Here is a 24,284-nt window from a genome sequence, read left to right as displayed (position 1 = left end):
GGGCCGGGCCTTGCCGGCGGCGGGGCGGTGCCGGGGCGGTGCCTGTACCCTCCCCCAGCGGCGGCAGGCGGGAGCGCCGCGCCCCGCCCTGCCTTGCCTTGCTTTGCCCCGCCCTACCCCGGCCCGGCCCAGCCCGGCCCAGCGCCGGGCTCCTCGGGGCAGCGCTGGGCCAGGACACGGTGCCGGCCCCGGCGCCCGAGGATGCGCAGCCCCCGCTAAGCGCCGCCGGCTGCCTCCCCTCGTCCGCCGCGCCCCGCGCTGCCCGGCCCCGCATGGATCATGGTGCAGCGCTTCAGCCTGCGCAGGCAGCTCTCGAAGGTGGGTGCGAGCCGCGGGTCCCGGCAGAGCCGCGCCCGGGCGGGGAGCCCCTCCGCCTTTGTTCGCGCCGGCACGGACACAAAGGCTTGGCCCGGCGGCGGCGGTCCGCCCGGGGCTGCTGATACCGCAGCCGTGCTGGTTATGGCGATCAGCGCAGCCTCAACGCTGGGCCAGGGGTACGCGGGAGGGGGCAGCAGAACTGAAGGGGCGCGCCCGAGAGGTGCTTTTGAGAGCGCTCGCACGTGTGCTTTGTCCCTGGCAGAAGGTCCTTAGTGGTGTGAGCCATCCCAGCGACATACCTGCAGGGACAGGGGAGCATTCCCTGCCCTGTGCAAGCTCAATAGCACTCACTGGCAACACGGGGCTTCAGAACAATGGTGTTGCCGTATACAGGTTTTGCCGTTTAATAATTGAAAGTGTTCGAATTTGTTTCAGGAAGCTGCCTTAAGAGAGAGAATAGTTAATCCATGTAGCCTTGCAGTTTGTCACTGAATCAATCCAATGTATGTAGTTGGAAAAACATTTGGAAAAATCCATCCATGAGTAAAAGTGTAGGACACTGCAGGTGTGAACAGTTCTGGAGATGCCAGCACAGCCCTGTTTGTATATTGTTTGTACACCATTCCCGGTGAACAGACTTTGGATGTAGGAGTTACAGCACTGGACTCTTAAAAGGCAAGCAGAATTTTCACTTTACATTTAAGCTCTTCTTCTCCATCCCTCCCACCCCCGTGTGTGTATTTGTAAAGGTTCTAAAATGCAGTTGTCAGAATTCTAAAATGCTGTCATCAGCATTTAAAATAGGTCAGAATTCAGATCCTGCAAGCTGTCTTGGGAAGAGTTACAGCTTTGCAATAATGTAGACTCTTTCTAATTAATTTGTGGGGTTTTTTTTTTAGTATCTCCTTATCTTAAAGAAACTGATGTGGCCATTTCAGGGAAAAGGGGTTTGTCTTGTTATATGTCAAGCTGTGTCTGCAAGCAGTAGAAGTCTCCACAGACATGCTGGAGTTTAATCTTCCCCTCAAAAGAGACTTGATCTAGTTAGTAATGAACTTTGTATCTGAGCTTTATTTATGTAGGGCAGCCAAAATAGTTTAAAATGAACTCGTTTTGATAGCTCCATTTTAATCCTTGTTTATCTAGGTGGGCAGAGTGACTTGGAAAAATGTTTGCACTGGTTTTTTACTATAGATGAACTGTTTTCAATTTGTTTTTCTGGTTCTCTCCATTTTTTTGTTGTCTGACACAATTGTGTCTTGCACTGCATTAGCTCTGATTGTGTCAAACCTACTTTAAACAATTGTCTGGCCCTGACATATTAACTTTTGTGTTTTAATTGTAAAAGTTGCACGACTCCTATGGTATAGTGAACTGAAGGAGAAAATGCAAACCTGGTCTGTGTTTACTAAAATAAAAACCATAGTTTTGTGAACAGTTGGAAGGGATTATATTTATCTCAGTTTGCATGTGGGATGAGAACTGCATCTCCCTGTCTCCTTGCCATGCTTTAGATGGGACTAGGAAGTCCCTGTGTATTGGAGTCCTTGGTGGAAGAGAGGCAGATGGTGCTACAAAGTACCTTTCATCTGCTGGAAAGAAAGCATAGAAAATATGTGTAATTTTGCTGATACCTTTATCAGCTGAAATGCAATGGTGCCAGACGGTATAAAAATAAAACAGAACTTTGTAAGTATTTCTTGTGTGAAAACCTTGGTTCTTTTATGGATGCTGACTTAGACTTCAGAGTTGGTCCTTTTGTAGGACCTGGAGCACTTGCTCCCAGGGTGTGTCCATTTCTTGTTTGAAATTGGACATTATTATATGGCGTGCCTGTGTTGCGCAGCTGCAAGGTCAAAATTGCAGTTTCTAACCACATTTAATGGTGGAGGCTTCAAACAGAATGGGACTGTGCGGATTTGAGAGCAACAAACTGAAAAATAAAAGCCACCAGTGCTTATAAAACTTGAATAAAGAAAAAGTAGGACTTCATGCAAGAAGGAGAAATACAGCCTCATGATCCAGGCTTTAATCTCCAAGAGCTGGTTTTCCACAGGGCTGTTTGCACTGCATGGCTTCCATCAAATAATTTCAGCTTTCCCAGTCTCCATTTTCCTTCTATGAATGAGGTTAATGCCTTTCTCTTATTTACATAATGGCTATCCAGTTTTAAAATATGATTCTGGAGAGGGCTGTATAATCACTTAACTATCTTAATTCATTGAATGTTTGCGTTTGATAACCAGTTTGTATCAGGAATTTCAGAAAGTTTTACACAGAGCTGTCTTCAAGTATGACTTCTTATTTCACGTATACCAAATCGCTGTTTATTATTTGTGGGTTACTGTTTAAGTTCTGTTTTAGTTTGCCAACTTAAATGTCTGCAACTCTTAAAAACTTGAGTCATCATATATCACACCTTTACTGTTAAGACTTAAAGGTAAAATACTTAATGGTGTTTTTTTGAGTGGTTCGACAAATGTCTTCCCTGGCCATATTTGGTTTGTTCACTTTGTGTGGGAGGTCTCCATGCCTTTTATTTTTTTCCCCCCCCCCATGTTTTCCCTTCCTCATTAAGTATCCAAAGTGTTTTCAAAGTATTTTGGTTGAAACTGCTCTCTATCTTGTACTGTTTGGAAGTCCTTGGTGGCCCTGCAGTTACCGTCACCCATGATCTCAAGAAGTGCTGTTGCTGATGTGTTTCATTTGGAGAAATCCCTCACTGTTGGGGTGATAGTACAAAACTGTATCCAGCTGTTATGCAGCTTGAATTTGTTTAGATGTTTTGGCTGGGTTTATGAAATGAGAAAAACAGAGACAAATTGAACTGTATTTGAGGACATTTTTGTAAGTTCTCATGCATGCCCATTTTCAAAAGGTACTCCTTGAGAAAGATTGCAGTGAGCCAAGCAGTTAAGTTCAATTTGAAGAAAGAAAAAGCCAAAAAAAAAGTAATTTTTGTGAACTGTGGTTGATACTCCATTCATTTAACCAGCACATTAAAATGTTAATAATTTCAGGCCAAAGTCTTTTGTTCTCAAATACAATCTGGATTTATCAGCATCTGAATTGTCTTTGTGTTGCCACTGGTGTATGTGGAGCTTATTTGCGGGAAAGTAACCTCAGTGTGTTATGTCAAAATAGCCTGGGAACAGCTGAGCTAAAAGAAGCTTGTCCGTGTGAAGGTGATAGGGGATGACTGTGTTTGACAGCACAGGCTGCGTTTCTCCTTGTAGCTGATGCAGGTAAAAAAAACTTCCCGCGGTGTTGCCCCAGCTTCCTCAGGTCTCTTCCCTCTTGAGTTGCATGTGGTGGTCTCAGGCAGATACGGTGGGATAGAGTGTATCTGTTTGCTACCAAGTAATAGCTCTCACGGAGTTCTTGGTAAAACTGTCCTTAGAGCAGATGGTGTGGCTTGGCTACACTTAATGGTGGGGAAGAGTTAGAAGTAAGAGGAAGATGTGGAAATTTAATGTATTTCAACCTGATTGTCATGTTTAACAGGGCAGCCGGTGTGCAGTTTCCCTGTGGCTCTTCATATTTGCCCTGCTCGAGGAACTGGAGTGGTAGTGTTGTACCCACAGCTGAACAAGGCCGGTGGGGTAGGTGGATCTAATGGAACCTTCTGAGCTACAAGGACTTATTTATTAGCACATTGGTAGCTCAGTGGATTACCTTGAAATTAACCTTTTTCTCTTGATAGATGTGATGCAACTTACTGCTGGGGGCATCTGATAGAAGGTTGCTCACTTTCACTGCAGTCTTTGTGGTATGCTGCAATTCTGTCCCAGGCACACCTCACCATAACTCAGGTGTGTGCCTTCCCTTCGGTCATGCAGGGGATTAACTTCTCACAGTACGTGCAAGGGCAGTTATTCAGAAATTTTCTGTTGTTTCTAAGGAAAAGGCAGCATCAGGTTTGCTCTTGTTGGCCATTTGGGTGCCCTGTTATAGACAAGCCAACTGGAGCATCAAGTGTATCCTCACGTTACTTGGGTTTGAATCTGTTCCTGCAGATATTTTTCATGGTATACAGGGAAAAAGGCTTGTCTACACAAAGCTGAGAAGTGGCAATGAGCAAACAGGTCTCTAAACATTGCTGGTGTGGAATGAGTGGCTAGAAATGCTGTGCACTTTTCTAGGTATAGTGGGTTCTCAGGAAGCTTCCACTGCGTGAGCTTGCTCAGAGGAATGTGGGAAAATGTTACAGAAATATTACAATCATCTTATGACAGGAAAATGGGCTTTGGTGCTCTGATTGAACAAGTTGGAATATCAGGTTTCCTGAGGAGTTTGTTCTGTGTCAGTGTAACAGCTCCATGAATGTCATGACAGTGAAGAGTAAAATAGACTTGAAGCATCTTTCACATTGGTAATTAACAGGATCTGTAAAACTACACCTGCAGAGGTGTTAGAGGTAGGATTTGGGAACTTTTCTTTGTGGAGAAAGCATTACTAATAATCCAAACAATCCAGCCCTATCCATGCCAGCTAGGGGTGTGGCAAATTGCAGGTAATGGCTCATTGCCAGGTAGACTTACGATGTAAAAGGCTGTAAGCACAGACTATAGGGGAATGCGGCTTACATAAATGCATCTTCCCTTGTAATAATGAAATTCTGCAGCTTATGGCAGTTTACAGAAGATCCATCATACCTTATAATAGGTGCTTACATGTGACTGGATGGCAATAATAATTGGAATTTCCTCCCGTCAGGGATCAAAAGAAGCATTACAAGGGTTGGCATCTTTCCTCTGAATTACTTACCTTTAGGGGTCCTTTGTAGAGATTTTGGCTTGCATAGAATTTGCCCTCTGTTCCTTGTGACAAACCAGCTAGCTTTTTCCTCAGCCAGTATTTCTTCAGGGGTGGGAAGAGTGCTCTCGTTCATCAAGTCTTTCTGTTTTGTGTGTGACAGTCATCCATATTTGCTCAGTGTTCCCAAAGTGGAGGGACCTGACTTGCTCACCTTACAATAACTATTCCTGTGGGCAGGAAAGGTAAAGGAGCAAGATGGTTTTTTGGTTTGGGGTGTTTGTTGGTTTTGTTGTTGTTGGTTTTGTTTGTTTGTTTTGGGTTTTTCCTACCTTGAAACATGGTTTGGATTTCCCTGAGATCAACTGGTACTTGAATGGGAAGTTCAGCATTGAAAACACTCCTTTCTTGAGTTCTTTTTGAGACAATTTAAAATAAACAGGAAGAATTGCTAAGGAAGCAAGGTTTTTGTCCTTCAAAGATTTGCTGTGAAGGTTTTAATATGTGTGAAATAGAAAATTGTATTTGCAATTGAAATATGAGTAATAAAGTATTTCAGCAGCATATGATATGTGCAGTTGTTTGAGTTTTGTGGTAGGGCATGCAAAGAGCATGCACTTAGCAAAAATGGAATCCAAGATTACCAGAATGCAAACTGAAGTTCTGCTACAAGAGGGTTTTTTTGTTTGTTTGTTTTGTTTTTTTTTTCCTGGAGTGCCCTCGGTGAATGTTCAAGCTGCAGAAAAATATTTTCTTTGTGTTATCTGCACATTTTGTGGTTATTTAACTCTTGGAAGCCTGTGAACACTGAAGTAATGTTTGGAAAGTCTGTAACTAGTAAAGCTCCCCATTCTAGAATCACTAACTTCTCCCAAAGAAAAGGAAATTTGAAGGAGTGCTTCAGTTAGCACAGGATGGCCTTTGTGCAGGCACAGTTTGTGCTTGTTTAGGCATGTCTGCCTTGGAAGTGCACTGAGACCCACTGCCTACACTGTGGTGTGAGAGGTCCCAGGGTCCTGTTGATAGTGAACAAAAACTTACAGGGGAAAGAAATCATCAGAAATAAATTATTTCAGCCTGCTGACATTGGCAGCAGGAGCAGAGGAAATGAGGAGTTTCAGGTTGACAGGGAGGTGGTGTTTCACTGGAATCTGAACTGCAAAGCATGTGCAATATTGGTGCAGAACTGATGTCCAAAGATAGTCAGTGTGTGGAACTACTGTAACGGAGTGGGACTAAAGTTTTTTTTCTGCCCACCAAAAAGAATAAAGGATTTTACTAGTTTGCGTGAAAAGTAAAGAGGAAGAAGAAAGTACTGCTTTTGGGCCAGCAGAGAGCAAAAAAGCTAAAGACTGCGAAGAAGGCATTGTGCTGTTGTAGATTTAAATAATTGGTTTGCAAACTGCCAGGCAAGGAGTTTTCCTTGCCCTCTGCAGTTCAGTCACTGTTCACATAGTGTGGCTGAATCTCCTGTTTTTCCAGATGAGGAGTCCTTGGACAGGTGTTCCCCTACAATGCCATGTGGAATACTTAGGCACTACAGAGCTCTGTGGCCTCTGTGCTACAGTTTTCTCCAAGCAAATGCCTGTGGTGTAGCTGGTTAGTGAAACCAGAAAGCTAATTGCTGCAGGTTTTTGGTTTCAGAACTCATCAGCTGTCGTTCAGCTGTTATTCACACTGAACAAATTATTAACATCTGCTTTAAAGGAAAATCCTTCCAATGTAGAGAGTGTGGTTGTTGGTGATGTCTGGTTTGGAGGGGCACATGTTCTTCTGTTACAAATGTTCTTGAAACCATTGAGATACGTTGTTCTTTTCTAGTTCTTCACCAACTACTTAATTTCTACATAGTTTTTGAGAGTTTTCTAATGTAAAATGCCGTGAGAATGCCTTCATTCATTGTGTGGGAAAAACTGGATAACTGAGGGACAGTAGGTCAGCTTTAGCATTTCACTGACAGCCGGTGCCAGTGGGTTTATCATCCCTCTGTATTGATGGAGGCAGGAGAACTGTGAAGATTCAAAGAAGGTCCTTTTACATGAGCCTAGATTTAATTATTTTGTTAGATATTTGAAAGTTGAGACTGTGCTAGGTTTCATGTTATCCTAATATTGATAAAATCTGGGAAATATAGAACTTGCTACTACTGCTGAGAAATGCAGAGAGTGGACCTTGCTGCAGGTGTCACTGGAGAGCTGCTGGAACTTAGGCAGCCAAATGTTTATTGTTTAACCGTTGTTAAATATTGAAATTGTATCTTTTCAGAATCTGGGTTAAATGTCTGTATTGGTGGAAACAGGGTAATGGAAGGGATAAACTTTCATGCTGTCGTGCTTTTAACTAAGGAAGTGCCTGCACTACGTACTGTGCAGTCTATGTGTGCTGCTTTGCTGCTGTTACCCTGTGTCTGTGTGGGTTTTTGGGGTGCCCATTACCTGACTGTACTGCAGAAGTGCTCATGGGGCCGTGGTCAGGTTCATGCTGACAGCTGGGTGGGGTTGGATTACCTGGAACTGCATGCTCCAGCAGAGGCCAAGGATCTTGGCTTTCCCTGCCACTACCTGGCTCATTCCCATGGGCCCTAGCTGCTTGGATTTGGGAAGATGATGGGCCTCTCCTGCTGGTGGGGCTGGTTAGTGAGCCTGGGGGAAGCTGGGAAGAAGAGAGACCTGAGTGCCTGCTCAGCTGCTTGTCTGATGCTCTGTGCAGAACCTGGGAAGCTCTGACTGATGTGGCATGGAATGAGCACTTGGTGGAGTTTGTGGAGCTTTGCAGTGCTGGGGCTTTATAGTGTTAGCAAACACACACATGCTGCAGTGCACCCAGCCTGACTGCTCAGGCTGTTCTGTAGTTTCTAGATGTCATGCCTGAATTCTTGTCACAGTTCATCTCATGGAAAATTTTTAGTACACTTGCACATGGCTCCGTGATCATCCTTCTCTTACCAGCTCATGTCCTGGCCCAGCATGGCCAGGTTTCCATTTACAGTGTTTGTTACAAGATGCTTTTGTTAATTCACCCATCTGGAATATGACCTTGTATTCTTTTAAACTTACAGAATTAATAGTTTTAGCAAGGTAAAGAGAAATTTGACATTATTTACCTTCCAAATTTAGAGAGAAAAAGTGTTTAAGGTTCTTAAGATTTGTTGAAGGGCAGCCTTCCACTGCTTAAAGGGGCTCCAAGAGAGCTGGAGAGATAAGGATAAGGACATGAAGTTGACAGGACGAAGGGGAATGACTACACACTGACAGAGGACAGGGTTGGGTGGGAGATGAGGAAGACATTCTTGACTGTGAGGGTGGTGTGTACCTGGCACATGTTGCCCAAAGAAGCTGCCCTTGGCAGCTGGGGACTAGTTGGGACTAGATGGTCTTTAAGATCCAATTCAACCCAAACCATTCTGTGATTCTATGAAATGCTAAGAAGAGTTGAAAAGAAAAACTTGATTCTGTGAAATACGAGCAGTTTGGGCAATAATACAGGGTTTGTTTTATCATAAAGACTGCATTTTACATGTAGCTGTTCAAAAACCATACGTATGCTTTTTAAAAACCTCACTGTGCATCAGCTGCCCTCTGTTGCTCTGTCTAATTCTGTCTTTCTGGTCACTGAGGATCCCCGATCTAGAGTTCTTTCTGCTTTCTCCTGAGTAAACCTGATTTCTAGATTAAATAACTTTTCTGTTGCAGGAGGTAATTACTTGAGAGATTAAATTCTCTGTATGTAGAGAATGGTGTTGATGACTTGGCAGCATTTCAGGTAGAGGCTTGCTGCTCAGTGCTGTAAACCTTACTGTTGTTCATTTCTTTGTTGAAAAATTATCAAACGGTATTTCTATCCCATTTTTAGAAAGGGCAGTAAATTGCTTTAGCTACTTTGCTATACCATGGAGAAGGAACACTTAATTATTCAAGTGGCTCAGTAGATATTTTGACTGAAACTCCATCCGCCAGTGAAGAAATTGGTTCTATTTTTAACAACTTGAGACACTTTGCAGCAATTATTCGGCTGAGTTACTTGTCGGGGGTATTTTCATGCACTGCCTTGGACTGTCTTCTGGGTGAGGCTTATGTGTTGTCCTCTGTGGGTACTCTTTGTTACAACAGCTGTTTTCAGTTAACCAATGACAGTTGTCATTAAAAATGTCTGAGAATAATCCAGTCAGGAAACAGAAAACAACTAGGTACTCCTGGAAAAGTTTCATTGCCTACTTTGAGGCCAGGTTTTGAGGTGGGGACAGTCGTGGGGCAGTCAGGACAGAGAAGGCAGGACAGTGAGTGCTGCCTGTCAGTACATCCCTGCTGTGTTTGTGCTGATTCCCTCTGTGAGAGCAATGCCAAGGATTGCACAGCTGGAAAACAGCGATGATTTTTTTTGTGGTATTTGCTGTGTAACTCCAACTGTACTCTTTAGCTGCAAAACACTAGTTCTAGTGAGCTGGGTTAGTGAAACATGCTCTGTTCACTGTTCACTTATCTTGGGTGATGTTACTGAAAGGTCAGGGAGTGGTTCTGACAGCAGCTGTGAGCAGGACAGTGATACCGTGCTGGGGCAGCCGGACAGGTGCTGCTTGGGGGGAAGGAGCAGCCAGAGGCCAAGGAAGACCCTGCCTTTGCCATTTATTTTGAAGATATTGATTAGAAGGAATTAGAAGCTAATTGCCATAGCAACAAATTTCACTCTTGCCCCACTCTTGTATGTTTGTTCGTTTGAGTTATGTCCATGGCACTGCCAGGCAGCCACAAAGCCTTTTGGAGCAGCCTGTGCAGAGAGCGTTTGTGTGCACGGGGAGCTGTCATTGGTGTAGGTGGGGTTTTGGCAGTGTGCTGCCCTGGTGGGCAGTTAGTGACTGCTGTCCCAGCCAGGCTGCTGGTGGTCTGGCAGGACTCTGCAGCTGTGAATGCCATTCAATGGTGATCTGGGGAGGTGACCAATCTGTGTGGCCGTGTTGTGACCCAGGTGGGACCTTACCATCTATCTGAGTGGTCACCAAGACCAAATATTAGGCAGAGCCTGTGTGATGAGTTGAGACTAAGAATGAATGAGTGTGTCTTGTGATCAATGCATTATTACAGTAAACTTGGGAAATGTACCAGCCTGAGTTAGACCAGAGCCTCCTGAAATAGTTTTTACCAATTTTTTTAGAACATGCTTTGAGTTAACCTAGACTGAGACAGGTGAAAATTTTAAATTTTAATGAAGAAAAAAAAGAAAACTTGCCTTCCAAATATTCAGCAGAATACAAGCATAAACCAGTGTGAAGGGAAGAAATAATACGATAATTCTCATTCGTTGTAGGGTTATCAGCAAGCCATCCACTATGGTGACTTCTGCAAAGGTTCACACTCCAAGTATGGATTTAGGGCATGCGAGTCCTGGAACTACCTGTGCTCTTGCTGAGCGAGAAGATAGGACAAGGTTCCCTTTAAAGACTAGTAATAGTTACTGATCAGCTGATAGAGACTGCTGCCAGAACAAAAGCTATGCTCACTACCTAAACTGGAAGTGCATTTATTTCCCCAAACTGTAAGCCCAAGTGAGGTAGCAGTTAAGTCAGAAAACCAAGCTCATGTTTTGGCATTGGGGGATGGCAGAAGGAGGAGTACAAGATCTGTCCTTTTTAAAACCTTCTTTTGTTGTAACCAGTTTTTTGAAGTATTCCTGCAGTTCTTGCACCTTTTTCATTGTCCTGTCCTTAAAGAAGGCCCTTGCAGATGTTGCTGTTGGGCAGGGCTGCTAGGTAGATGTAGGACTCAACAGTGGGAGTAGTTGGTAGATTGGTGTTGGGGGGTGCAACCTGGGGACAGCATGTGACAGAGCAGACCTCCCCTGAAGCAGCATCGTCATAATCAGGTCAGATTCCTACTAAGCAGAGTTATTACAGATCCAGAAAGTGTACTCATGTAGTAACTTATCTGTGTTTGTGACCTAGGAACTGCAAGGGAGATGCAGTGTAGTGTCTCTTAGACTTGGTTTTCACCTCTGCATTTCTTGAATGGCCATGATAGAGCCAGCCAGGCTGATTAGTAATTAACAGAACATAACCTCTGTGAAAACATGCTCAGTGAATAAATTCACATCTCTTAAACTTTCTTTTTGAAGTTAGATCTGCTGTGAATAGATGGTGAATGCACTTGTCTACCTGCAAGGCAGTACCCTGTGAGAGGACATTCTCACTTCTTTCCCAGAAGAATACATTGTCTAGACCACCACCCAATGGTTTTCAAAACATACAGGGTCTGTTCATTGTGCTTAGTCCAGGCATGAAATAAAAGCCTCATCTTAAAGTGTTTTCCCTGGATCTTGCTTGGTATCTGTTCAGCATCTTGTGCTTTATGGCTCTGCATGTGGTTTCCTCTTGATCCCCGGGAGAGCCTCGTGTCTGTCTTGCTGGAGGGATGGAGCAGGTGCAGTGTGTTTTTTAGCCGTTTCCAGTCTGACAGCTCCTTCGGTTTTTCTCTGGTTCCTGACTGGTACAGAGCACCTACTGCCGGACACAAGCCAGGTGACAGGTGTTCATCTGTCTCACATGGGACTGCACAATGCACAAGGTGTCTGTGCTGCCTTCAGCAGGGCACAGGTTGGATTTGTCTGCAGTTGACTCCTTAACCTGTAACAGGACCCTCAACAATCTCCTCTGGCAGGTTGCAGAGGAAAAGATCTTGAGGTTACACCTTGGGCCAAAGCTCTAGAGGAAGTGTAAAGCACGTCCTTCAACTCAGCAGTATTCCCCTTGAAAGGAAATGTAAGGTGTTTTCCTGTTCAAGAGTATGTTGGGGTTTTGCCTTTTTGTTTAAATAAACTTCCAAAACGGTTGCCAGCAGAGCTATTTTGCTTTTTGGCCTTATTATTCTTCAGAAAACTAGACTCTCACTTGCGATGTGTTCCTGACAGGGTCAGGGATGAAGTATTTTTAGCAACCTCGGTGGCTCTGCTTGCAGCACATTCATGCCTTGCTTGTTCAGGGTTGCAGTTGCTTTTTCAAACACGCATTTGGGGCTCCTGCCAAGACACCCAGGGCACTACAGCATCGTGTTACAACGTCCTGCTTTATGCAGGCAGAGCTCAGCCCGTCAAGGCCAGGTCTGGGCTCTGCCAGCATAGTGCTGTGATACAGAGTGTTTGGCCAGTGGAGGGGTGCTGGGGTTCACACTGCGTGCTGCCCTCGCGGCACACTCAGCATGGAGAACTTGCTGCCTGCCTCTGGAACCTTACATCCTGGGGCTTTTTCCTTTCTTGAATGTCATCTGTACTGGGGTTGTGGAGGTGGCTGGTTTGCTGGGCAGAGCCATGGGTTACCACTGAAGACCCAGGCTCTGCATGTCTGTTTGCTGTTGCTGCTGGAGTTTACTTTTAAAAAATCTTCCAGCAAGCTGCTCTGTGTTGTGACACTGAGGGAGTGAAATCAAGTGTCTCCTGTCCATCCTCACATCAGAGTGATTTAGGTTTTTTCTGCTGCTGTTGCTCCACAGGAAGCAATGTTTGTGGCCCAGCTTGTGCTCAGCGTTAAAATTAAGAAACTCACTTGCGCGGCTGAAGTGCTAGTTTTGTTTTAAATGCTTGATCTGTCCTGGATGTGGCAGTCAAAACTGCGCATTGGACACTCCCCATGAATACAAAGAATCTATAGTTTGAATGGTTTAGGGATTAGAAAAGGTTTGTAATACCAGAAGCCCATGTCTTTCGGGAGTATGGTTAATGCTTCTGCAGTTATGGTGATTTCTTCCAGGGAGCTCTAAGGTCTGGCTTCCTCATGGGAGTCCTCTGCAAAGTCGTACGGAATTTGTCCCAAACAGCACAGAATGTGGAGAATTTGTCAGAAAGTGTCATGGATGGTTTCAGTGGACAACAGGGACTATGAACAGCAGAAGAAATAGGGCTGGGATAAGTTTTAGTAGTGTTTAAGACCTCTTAGCATTTAAAGGCTGCATTTTATCAGGACAGTAAGATGGTTCTAGGAAACTCCCTGTTCTTCAGGAGAGGAAAGTGCTGGTCTTTAAAAATTTGCCTGCATATTTCAAAGGAAATATTTTGATCAACTAAAATTGGATGTTTCATGAAAAAACAGTGGTGAACCCTCCAGGAGCTCCCTCTCCTTGGTGCAGAGGAAAGCCAGCCCCTGCTGGATTGCTGCTGTCATCAGCACTGGTTTGAGCTCCCTGTTTTCCCCCTCCTGTCACCTGTGCATATGGCTCTGTTGGGTGCAGGTTCTGCCTCCTGTGGGCGTGTGGCAGTGGTGGGATGGGCCCTGTCCCGGGCTGCAGCAGGGTGTGGGCTGCGGGTGTCTCTGCAGAGCCGGGGCAGTGCCGTACATTGGGGCAGCTCCATGGAGATGGGATGGAGAAAATAACACTCTGTGTTCGGCCTGAGCACGCTCCTTCCCAGAGAACAGAGCTGCATTGTTGGGACAAAGAAATGTGAAAATACTAAAAGCATTCAAACTATTTTCTTTTTATTTGGGAGCCTTTTGTGCTCCTTTGGTAGCTCTGCAAAGCAGCCAGCCCAGTGTGTAGAGCCATTGGCAGAATTCAAAGGTGAGTTGGGAGTAGAAGGAAAACTATAAGCTTTTTGGATTTTTTTTGCTGCTTACAAGGAGGAGTTCTTATGTTTTTATAGGGAATTATTATCAGTGTCAGGCTAAGATACCTGGGTATGTGTTGACACATCTATTTAAAAGGAAGAAATATTTTTAGTCAGTCTGGTTTCAGGTGGTTTATGGTATGTACTCTATTTCAGTGACTAATACTTTCGTTTTAAAAATCCAGCTTTCTTGTGTTGTCTTAGCTGCAAGTATCTGGGTCTTCAATACCTCTCCAACAAAGCCAGAAAGGATCAGATTTTCTGCTCTTCATATTCCAGCAATTGAAGGAAATACAGGTTAAAGGGAAGAGGTTTCACTTTTATGCTGAGAAGGGAGCTGTCAGATTCAATGTATCCAAGCCACATTAGTGAGCATAAGTCCTCAGGTATATTATTGAATTAACAAACATTTCTGTATCAACTAAACTGCAGTAAACCTTCATGTCCTGTGCTTGCTGCACACTTAGGGCTTATTGCAGGGTAGAAACAAAACCTTAAATGTTAGATCCTGGCTCACACATGCGGTGCCCAGGATGCCTCACATTTGCAGGTACCGTGATTGATGCACAGTCAGCTCCGTGTATCAATGAGGGTTTGTGTTGAGACTTTAATGAAGTTCAGTCACTGAATGGCAAAACTCAACCACCAAGACAGCTGCTGCAGAGTGAGAAAATGTTTTTTATGGGTTTGAACTTTGGTTGTTTTTTTGTGATTTTTTTTTCTTAATATTTTAATAAGATGAAAATGTGGGAAGGTAAATTTGGTAGCTCAAAAAACTTTGCATGATAACCAGAAGTAGTCAATTTGATTTACAGATGTGCAGCAAAACTGAAAGTTAAATTCTGTTTGAAGAAAATTAAAGCAATTTCAGTCACAGCTGTGTACCTTCCCAAGTTGTCATTGGAGAAAACAGAGCATTAAGAGTAAAAGAAATGTGTTTTTTGGGGAGTGTGCGTACTGTGTATCAGTTAGACTTACATGTTGAACACTGTGATGATGTTCATGCCAGCAATATGAAGACATGACAAACCAAATCTTCTTGGAAATGTCCCATTTCATCACTGCAGTTTTTAGGTTGCTTTATCGATAAACTTAATCCTTTATGCAGACTGGGCATTTTGCCCTGATTGTGGTTTCTGCTGAGCTGGAGTCATACTGGATAGTGTGCTAAGCATTTTTATTTTTAATTTTTTGTATTGTGAAGGAGGAAGATTATGTTTTATATGAGATTTCCATCAGATTAACCAGTTCATTGCTTATTAAAAAAACAAGCCTAAAAATGATTAAAGCCCATGCTGCAGGTCTCAGGTCTGCTGAAGTTTAACTTTTTTTCCCCTTGCTTTCCCTTGTGACTGGAAGTGGATCCCAGTGATCATGAAGCAGCAGCCATTGGTGAGCCCTTGTCTGCTAATGCCAGACCGAGGTGTAAACAATTATCTTGGACTTGCCAGTTTTTCCTGTACCTGGAAGTGGAAAGGAAAGGAGACAGGACTGGAATTTAGTGCAGTTTTGCATGTCCTTTGGATGTAATTCTTTAAAGTTCCGTTCTATGTTTGGAAGTGGAGCTTGATCAGTACTAACAGATTAAAGTGAGGCTTTGGTCATCACATGAGTACCTGGAATAGACAAACTGTTCAGTGTCTCTCTAGAGAGAGACTAGGTTATAAATACTGAGAAATCTGTTTCTAACTAGACATCATTTAACCACATACGCAAATCTGGCCTAGTAGCAATTTGGCAGACAGCAGCTGGATTTCTTTCATTATTAGTGTGGGGAAGTTGACTCGATATAGCAGCGATCACAAGAATGCCCTTGGAAAACATCCTTGGTGTTGATACCTCCTGAAGGGTGATGTGCCCATCCATGCAGCCATTCCCTCTCCAACATGGTCCCTGGGGACATCTGCTGAGTGACAGCTGCTCTGGCTGTGAGCTGCCCTTGTTGGTACCTCAGTCCTGAGCTGCATCATCTTAGCCTGCCATGGTCTTTCATTCAGACTCACAGTGGTGGCTTTGTGCTGAACTGGTTATAAAAAGTCCCGTCAGTATGGCCACACTTCACATCAGTGCTGTGAGATGCGGGATTTATGAATTAACCTTTCTCACTGCCACACCTCCCCCCCTATCTCTCGTAAGTGCTAATGGGAACATGCTGAGTACTTCTGGAAATAAGTGTAGAGAAAGGGAAGGCTGTTTTCCTTCTGGTGATTAAAACTGGGGCAAGAATCTAGTAAGAAGGAAGCAAGTCCTGTGCTGAGCATCCTCTGAGGGAAATCTGCAAAAGACAAATATAGTCAAAACTGGCTTTATTCCAATGGGTATGTAGAGAGGAGGGAAACTCCAGCTCTGTGCAGTGACTTTGAAGTCTAGGATCTTAAATTAGAAGATAAATGTTAAATAATGTATTAGCTTAAAGTGCTTCTGGCCCGAATGGTACCTCATACAATTAGGCTATTGCAGCATTTATAATCACACACAGGTTCATCATTTCTATATGCCTGCAAAATGTTCAGGTGGCTTCAGCCCTTGTCCTGGCAAGTAAGCGTGGGATCAGTCTGATGGGTTTCAGTTTGGGGATTATTATGGATCAAGACGAGGGATCTGTGATTGGGGTCTTGAATCTGTGCAGGAACTTGCTAATTACCACAGAATTAAGCAGGAAGCCTTCTGCAAGAGGCCTCGTATCGCTGAGGTTATTGTTCCAGGAGTGCCATTGGGATATTAAGTCTTCACTGGCTCTACTATGTTCTAGTCAATAAAGGCAACTTGGAACTTGAATTTTCTGCTAGTTTCTCACTCTCTGACTTAAAGTTTTGAATTACTTCATTTGGCAGCATTCAGATTTTTCCTTGTAAATGGATTTAGCCCCTGCTATATTTTTCCCCAAAACCTTTTGGTTTTAAGGGGTCCTGGAAAGAGTTCTCATCATGTTACAGGGGTCATATGAGCATCTAATCTCCATAAGTTTTTAAGCTCCATCAAAGATCATTTGCCCCCAGTTCTGCAATTAGTCTTCTTTCCAGTTTTACTGAGTAACTTCTGGAAATAAGTATTCTAGAATGTGAACAAGCTACAAGCTGCCCCTGGCTGCATCCCCATATTGAGTACACTTGTAGTAGGGGAGGATGCTTCGTGCCCCATCCCTTTCCTGCCCTTCTCAGTGCTAGGTCAAGATAGGAGACTTCATTCTTGGCTGAGGCACCTGGAATGTCTGTACTCCCCCACGTAGCTGAGGCTTGGTGCCATCATCTAGCTCCAGCTGCAATGGCCTCTGTCTCCTGCTGTGTCAGGCTGTCGCAGAAGGGAGATGAGGGTGGCAGTGCTGCTGGAGTTCCTGCAGCAGTGTGATCTGCAAAGACTTGCTCCTGGACTGCAACGTGCCAGAGCTGTTTGAGTTTTGTTTACATGGAAGAGTGTCTGTTTATGATGTTTTATGATGGTCTTTTTATAATGTTTTTATTTCTTTGTGGGTACAGAAGTCCCCTTTTAACAGCATGGGACACCAGTGCTCTATTGTCACATTAACTCACTGAGGAAAGCATAGTGCCTTTTGGATGACTGAGACAGTCCTCTTAATGGTGGTGAAATTCAGCCTGGCAGGTTGGGTTTGGTTTTATTGTTCTGTAGCAGTAAACCTTGTGAACGCTCTCTGATTATATTAAGTAGACTAATGAGCAGATTTTCATAGATTTTCATGGATTTGTTTATTGATTTATATGGTGAAATGATGTATCTGTATAGTTGGGTTGTACCCAACATGAACTGCTTCCTAAATAAGTCTAATGGCATTCTTTCTGCACAAGCAATTTCACCATCCTTCACTCTCACCTGTATTAAGTCAGATCTGCTGTTGTTAACAGAAAAAATGTCTTGGGCATCCGGAGGTTTCTCAATATAAGTACTGCTTTCTGGGAGGGAAATCTGCCATATGAATTTGAAACAGCTCCTTGAAAAAGAGACTTTCCCTTTTTTTTTTCCACTAAATTTATTGCTATTGTGTTAGACTGTGATTCCAAATCCAGTGTGTGCTCTAAACTTGTACGAGAATAGAAATTATTCAGTTTCTGCATTTATCCTGGTGGTTTTTAGTAGAGATTTCTCGCTAGATCCTTGCAAGAGGTTGGATGCCTCTTGGGCTCGTTCTTGCTCCCTGATGCTCTGGGGCACAGCAGATGAAGCCAGGCACTCTCTGCAGTGTTGTCAGTATGGTCAGTGCATTTGTGGTGAGACTGCTGCATGCCCTGGACGGTTTGTGGTAACAGAGATGGGGCAGATGTGGGCAGGAATCCTCATTTGGAACAGGTCAGCAACTAATACAATGTTTCTGTTTAAGAGCCTTTTTTACATCTTGAATGTGTTAGTGCACTCATAGTCAGAGAATATCAGTATCTAATACTCCCATAAGTTGATACATTTTTAGAGACCCTTTTACCATTTAACCCCGAAAATAGCCACAGAGAAATAGTAATGCAAATGTCAGTTGAATTAGATTTCCTGTGGTTTCTCGGGTTTGCAGTCATTTTCATGGCACCTTGGAACGTTGCAGTTTGGAATCCATGATATTATGGTCAGTTGTGGTAGTTTCGTTTTCATTCGCGTTCTTTGCACACCTTGGCCGTGGTTACCGCAGCGCTGCTTCCTGGGCTCTTCCCAAGGTGCAGAGCTGCTGACAGGAGCAGCTCTGAGGCAGCCAGTGCTGTGGCAGAGCACGACAGAGCAGGGTGGGAGCGGCGTTGCTGTCAGCAGTGCTGATACCTGCTCCCTCAGCTCCCCGCTGCAGGGTCCGGGTACACCTGCCACCTTGTCAGCAATGGGGCGATGGGGACTGCAGGTGACCCAGTCACAGAGCTGCACCACAGACTCTTTTGAGATCCACCTTCCTCTTGCCTTTTCCCTCGTCCATCATCCTTCATGTCCTGTTCTCTGACATCACAGAATTGACCACAAAAATGCTTTGGGGGCTGTATTGTTTAACATCTCCACCCCAACATGTCTTGTCTCCTTCATGAATCAGATGTTACCTCTACTGCCCTGTGGAATGTTTTCATTCTCAGTTCCTCTTCATTCTAAATGGCCTGTACAATGCACTTGCCATTTCATCATAATGCTTTTTCAGAAATGCCATCTGACATACCAATATAATTTGAGACAATGTATTTTCAGCTGTTCGTCCTCTAATTTTGGTTCTTACAGAACACATTTTTGGGGTTTAATTCATCTTCTCTTTTTTTCTAATAAAAACTGGATTTTGCACATAGGAATATTTTCTTCCACCTTACCTGTGATTTGAGTCAGTCAGGAGTTTCTCCTCTGTTACGTTCTTGAAGTTTATATTTTGTGAATTAACATTTCAATGCAGAATTTCTTTACATTGACTGGGCATTACTGCAGGTGAAAAAAATTATTTAAGAAAAACACAAACCTACCAAACCCTAGTACTGTGATGTCTGTCAGAGCCTCAAAGAGTGATTGCCTCAAAGGGACATAAATTAAAATGGGAAAGTTCAGGCTTTGTATTGATACCGGTGGCAGAGGTGCTGCAGGATTCATGCAGTGGGGAACTCCTAAAAGGCCACTCCATTCCTGTCAGGTTTGGCAATTCCTGGTATTTCAGCCTTGGGAGCACCTTGCATACTCTAAATTATAATGGTTTTGAAGATCCCAAACTTAGATTATGTACGGTTTGTCTTTTGATCGTCTTGTCTCTGTCCTGGGTGAGTGATAGTATTTGCTAGGAACAGAATATCAGTGAGACAAAGAGCAAGTGAAGTAGCCATGGGGGTGATAAGTCTGAACGAGTGAGGCTGGGTGGCATGTGCTGTGTGTCAGAGCTATCAAATAGGGTGATGAGCCGTTGCTTTACCTCTTCAAAATATGATAGTAAAGCACATTTTCCTTGACAAAGAAGTTGAGGGTAGGGGGATAAGAGGTGCTGAGGTTTCTTCTTGTCCCAGAGCTGGCTGTAGTAACAGTGCTGTGCTGGCTGGCTCTGCTGTGTACTGGAGTCCTTCTGTGACAATTACTTCCTTATTAGAGCTTCAGCCTTCTGAGAGATCACACTAATATTCTGAAAATTTTGTTTAGTGAATGTTAAATAGCTGTGTTTCAGCACTGCTGTAATTAGAGCTTATATTTTATAGATGGATTTATGTCCTGCTATGCATCTTTGAATCTCCAGTGTCAATTCTTCTCGGCCTTTATTCCCAGGTCTGTTATGTTATGTTGCTGAGGAACAAATGGTGTCACTTATAATCTATTGATCTGCTCCTGATTTGGTTGTCTGTTATCCTGAACTATTTTTCTGGCTCAAAGGTATAGTTGTAAAAATAGTGTCAGGCATTGCACAGCGCCTGGGAAGCCCTGTAGCTTTAAATTCCGTGTCCTGGTCCTGCTCAGAGCCCGGAGCAGAGCTCCCCAGTGAGGAGCGGGGCTCAGGCTGGCCCGGCACGCAGCCATGCTCATCTGGCAGCAGCGCTCCGGCAGCACAGCCAGCACTGGGTGCGGCCGATGGCCGCGGCACTGCCCGGGCAGTGCCCAGCGCCGGGGCTGCCCATGGCTGCACCGTCATGTTCATGTGGTGCTGCTGTACCTGTGTGTGCTGTGAAGGGGACTTCTGTGAGCCCACAAAGGTGAGGAGGTTGTGGGGGAACAGTTGTAGCTGTCATGTTTGGCTGTTTTATTTAAATCTCTGGTAGAACTTGACCTCATTTTGTGCATCAGCCTTGGAAGCGCTGCATTTTTCCTCTGGGCACTGCTGTTGAATTTCAGTGGTTGTTTTTTTTTAATTTAGCTTTTCTTTGCTTTTGAAGCTGGGAAGTGCAAAAAGGCTGCTGTCTGAGTGTTGCAATCCATAAACAAGATCAAATGTGGTGGTGCTTTTTGGGATTGTCTGGTTTTGTTGTTTTGGAGTTTGGTTTGTATGATACAGTGAGTGGTGAAAGAGGTGGGAGATGCGGCTGCAGCCCAGTGTCAGAGAGAAGTATTAGCACTGGTAGCTTTTTTTCATATGACCTCTTGTTTTGCTGTTTTTAGCTGTGCAAAATGTATTTCCTGGAAGTAGTAAACAAACTGCAGAACTACATTCTTCTTCAGGTAAAAAAAGAGTAAGTGCTGCCTCCCATAGACCCAGTGACCTTCAGAAATGATAAGAGTGGTTTTTTTGTTTGTTTGTTTGTTTGTTTGTTTGTTTTTTGTGGGCGTTTTTTTGTGGGTTTTGTTGTTGGTTTTGGGGGGAGCTTTTTGTTTGTTTGTTTTGCTTTGTTTCATTGAGCTGTGTGGCTCAGCATTACCCTTTTTCAGTCTGAGTTAACAGTAAACTATATCTTCCCCTCCTCCCCCATTTATTAAATACTGAAGAGAGACAGTAAAGTCTTTGATGCTCTGATCTGCAACGCAAAATAGAAGCTATTTCTCTTTCAATTGTTGCAGCTAGCTCTCCCATGCTCTGTGGTCCAGTGTTTGAGGAAAAAAAAAATCTGGGATCCAAACTGGGTTTTTTTTGCCATAGCTGATGGTTTACCTGGGGTCTACAGTCTGCAGAAGACATGACTGAGAGGTTGAATAGTGTTCCTGTTGTGTTTGAAACACATGTCTAATGCATTTGTTTAATTAACTCACAGATTTTCCCAAAGGAAAATAGTATCTTCTATATGTGTATTTTGTCTCACTGCATTCATTAGACTTCATAATAAAAGTGACACACAGGTGGCTCTCAGGAAAAATGCCTGTTGCTGATGTGCAGAGGTACAGACTGTGGTGGTACAGGGCAGCAGGAAAGCCATGGGGGTTACAGATGTTCCACATCCCAGGTTGATAGATCTGTGTGGTTTGCATCTTGGCACACCTAACATCTGGCTACTGCAGCACCTTTTGAGAGCTGAAGAGAGGAGTAGTGAGCACAGGATACCATGTTCTGTTCTCTCTAGGCCGGATCAGGGTAGTCTGAACTGCTTTCCACCGTGTGTTGAGATGCTGCACTGAGGGCTGTCTCTAAATGGAGTTCTCAGTGAAGATTCTTAGCTTTTGCAAGAATACTGAAACCAGCATCGTGATTTCAGTATTTACCTAATTCAGTGTTCCCTGTGGATTTCTGGACAGGTGCCCTGTTGCCTCACCCTGCTTGGATGCTCGTCATCCCTTGAATATGTCTTCCTCTCTGATGTCTCACAGCTTGCTGTTCTAAGGCATTCGTGCCACATGCCAGCGGCCCTGAGGAGGGCATGTTCATGGGCTGAAGGGGCTGCCCTTGCTCACGGTGTCTTGTCCTTGACAAGTTGAGTTTGCCACTTGGAGCAGTCTTAATGATTTAATTGGTCCTAATGCAGGAGCACCTGCATCACTTGGAGCAAACAAGCTGCTTTTGAACTAAGCAGGAGGCTGAAGCAGCTGTACTCCATAGGCTGTGACAAGTGTGATCTTAGCTGATACTATGTGTATGTTGTACTACAAAGGCTTTAAATAAGGAAACAATATTTCCAAGAAATGTTCTGTGGGAATTGCAAAGCAGTATATTTGCAAGAAGCATGAATCCTGTTGTGTTGGAATACTTAATACTGTATGAACTGTTGATTCTGTAAATTTCAGGGAGGAGTTTTGGTTATGGCCACATTGTGTTATACCTGCAGAAAACACTACAGTTAAATAAAGAAATTAAGAAAGTGTAGAAGTACAGCTGCTGGAGCCCTTTAGATTAAACACTTGGAGAGGATGTGCATGTTAAACCACAGCAGAGATTCATCCCCTGGGAAAGGGAGAATCTTTGTTCTGTGCAGAAGGATCACGCAGAGGCATTTGTCCTTTCACTGTTCAGACACAGTTTGCTCCAATGCTTTGCAAGTCAAAGTTAACTTGCAACCATAAAATTAAACTCTGATCTTTACAAATTAATATATAACATGCAATAATAATAATCTCTATTCATCAGATAGCAGCTTGAAGCATAAAAAACCAAAACTGCTTTACTCTCTGGGAAGTGTTAACAAAAATTTTGTCTTTCAGGTAGTGAGATGTGACTCAAACACTGGGGAATATAGGATGAGATTAAAAAAAAATCAGAACCAAACCAAAAACCACTCATCATTTTACATAGTCACTTTCTCATAAAAGCTTGTATAAACTTGTTTCTTAATCCACCCTCTTCTACTGGTTCCTCTACTTAACTTTTGTTCAGCTTTACCTAATTTCCTATCCTTATTGTTTTAACTTCTGGCCTGATTGGCACTCCCCCTTGATTAGAAATCAAGAGCTGCTAAAATAAACATCCATAGATGTTATTTTGGCTGTATCTTTTGGCTGTGTCCCTTATCATCTCCTATGAGCTCTTGTGTATAATTCAGTTCTTTCCTATTTTTCTAATCAGATTGTATTATCCGTTCCCTTGAACTTCCCTCACCCTCAATGTTGCTGTGTTTATTCAGTCAACACCAATGATTTTCTGCTTGACTAGTCTAGCTTAAGGAAACCATTACTGAATTGGGCCATCAAGCCTTACTTTTTTTTGTGCTCAAAAATATATTTTCTCAAGATTTCAGAAATTTGAGGTCAAGAAGGTGATGTCTTTGGCAGCAATGCTGTTTTTAAAACAGATTTAAAGGAGCCATAGACAACCTCTTAAGAGAGATGTTACGCTGCATTGTGTCAGTCTCTTCTGTCTCTGGGATGTCAATAAGTACTTGTGGGCCAAGCTGGTGCCTAGTCCTACTCGTTCCAGTCCTACTTGAGGGGACAGCTTGTGCAGTATTCCTTGCCTCAGCTCACCACACTGGGCTGGTGGGTGTCAGGGATGCAGGTGCCTGAACCACAGCTGGGAATGGTGGAGGTCAGCTTTGTAGCTTCTGCTGCCTCTTAACCAGTTAGTAAGTGAAACATTTGCTTCCCGAGAGGCAGGTGGAGTCAAGCAGGGGAAGATGTGGAGCCCACTGGACTCCCCTGCACTGACAGCAAGGTGCTGTGGGGGAAGCATCTGTGATCAGCAATTGCCTGCACTGACAAGGCTTCACTGGAGCTCGCCTGTGGAACCTTTAGCGTTGTAGTTGTGACGGAAGCTGCCTCTGGTACCGCGAGTATGATGCCATGTGACAGCAGCATCTTTCATCATTGCTCCCGACAGTGGGGGCTGCAGCTGAATACTGGTCTCCTGTAGGAAGAATTTTCTGCTGCTGACAGCTCTGAGGAAAAGACAGCTGGCTGCTTTACGGCTAAACTATTTCTGGCACTTGATGTGGCACATGGAGTCACATCTCCGTTTCATATTGAATTAGGTACAAGGCCATGGGCAAGTCGCCCTGCAGCTGGCTTTTACCAAGTCCTAAGTTGTGGCTGAGGGTTGGTGTGTGTGCCTCAGGCCATTGGAGGATGTTTCTCTTGGCACTAGTGCCAAGTGAAGCAGTTCCAGATCACCTTTTCCTCCAGTGGTGTTTCTGCTGTCTGTCTTGGGCCTGATGGTGAACCACATTTGGGAAAGTAGTAAGAACATCCCCAAGCACCTTATCGCTTGGTTCTCAGTGAGCTCGCACCTTGGCTCTAGGGGGAGCTGCTGTCCCGTCTGTTCCCAGGCTGTGCCTGTACAGTGTTAGGCAGGGAGCTGCTTGGCTTGGACGCCCCCAAAAGAAACGGACTGCCCAATTGCA

The 24,284-nt window shown here is 44.0% G+C and overlaps 1 protein-coding gene across 6 annotated transcripts in view; it reads left to right on the top strand.

Annotated features, from left to right (window-relative positions):
* Positions 1-24,284, top strand: part of TMCC1 (transmembrane and coiled-coil domain family 1) — a 70,422-nt gene that overhangs the window by 26,710 nt on the left and 19,428 nt on the right. Inside the window, exon 1 of one of the 6 annotated variants that reach the window (XM_040076111.1) lies at positions 197-318. The exons of 4 other annotated variants lie outside the window; for them this stretch is intronic. In XM_040076111.1, the coding sequence (XP_039932045.1) occupies positions 280-318 (39 nt within the window). In that variant the 5' untranslated portion in view covers positions 197-279. Of the gene's footprint in view, positions 1-196; positions 319-20,105; positions 20,286-24,284 lie in introns of those variants that run through there. One more of the 6 variants, XM_040076110.2, reaches the window with a different exon arrangement.

This window comes from Hirundo rustica, chromosome 12 (genome assembly GCF_015227805.2).
Source record: "Hirundo rustica isolate bHirRus1 chromosome 12, bHirRus1.pri.v3, whole genome shotgun sequence".
NCBI classification, from domain to species: domain Eukaryota; kingdom Metazoa; phylum Chordata; class Aves; order Passeriformes; family Hirundinidae; genus Hirundo; species Hirundo rustica.
Note: the sequence above shows the minus strand (reverse complement) of the source record. Positions and strands in the feature narration are given on the sequence as shown.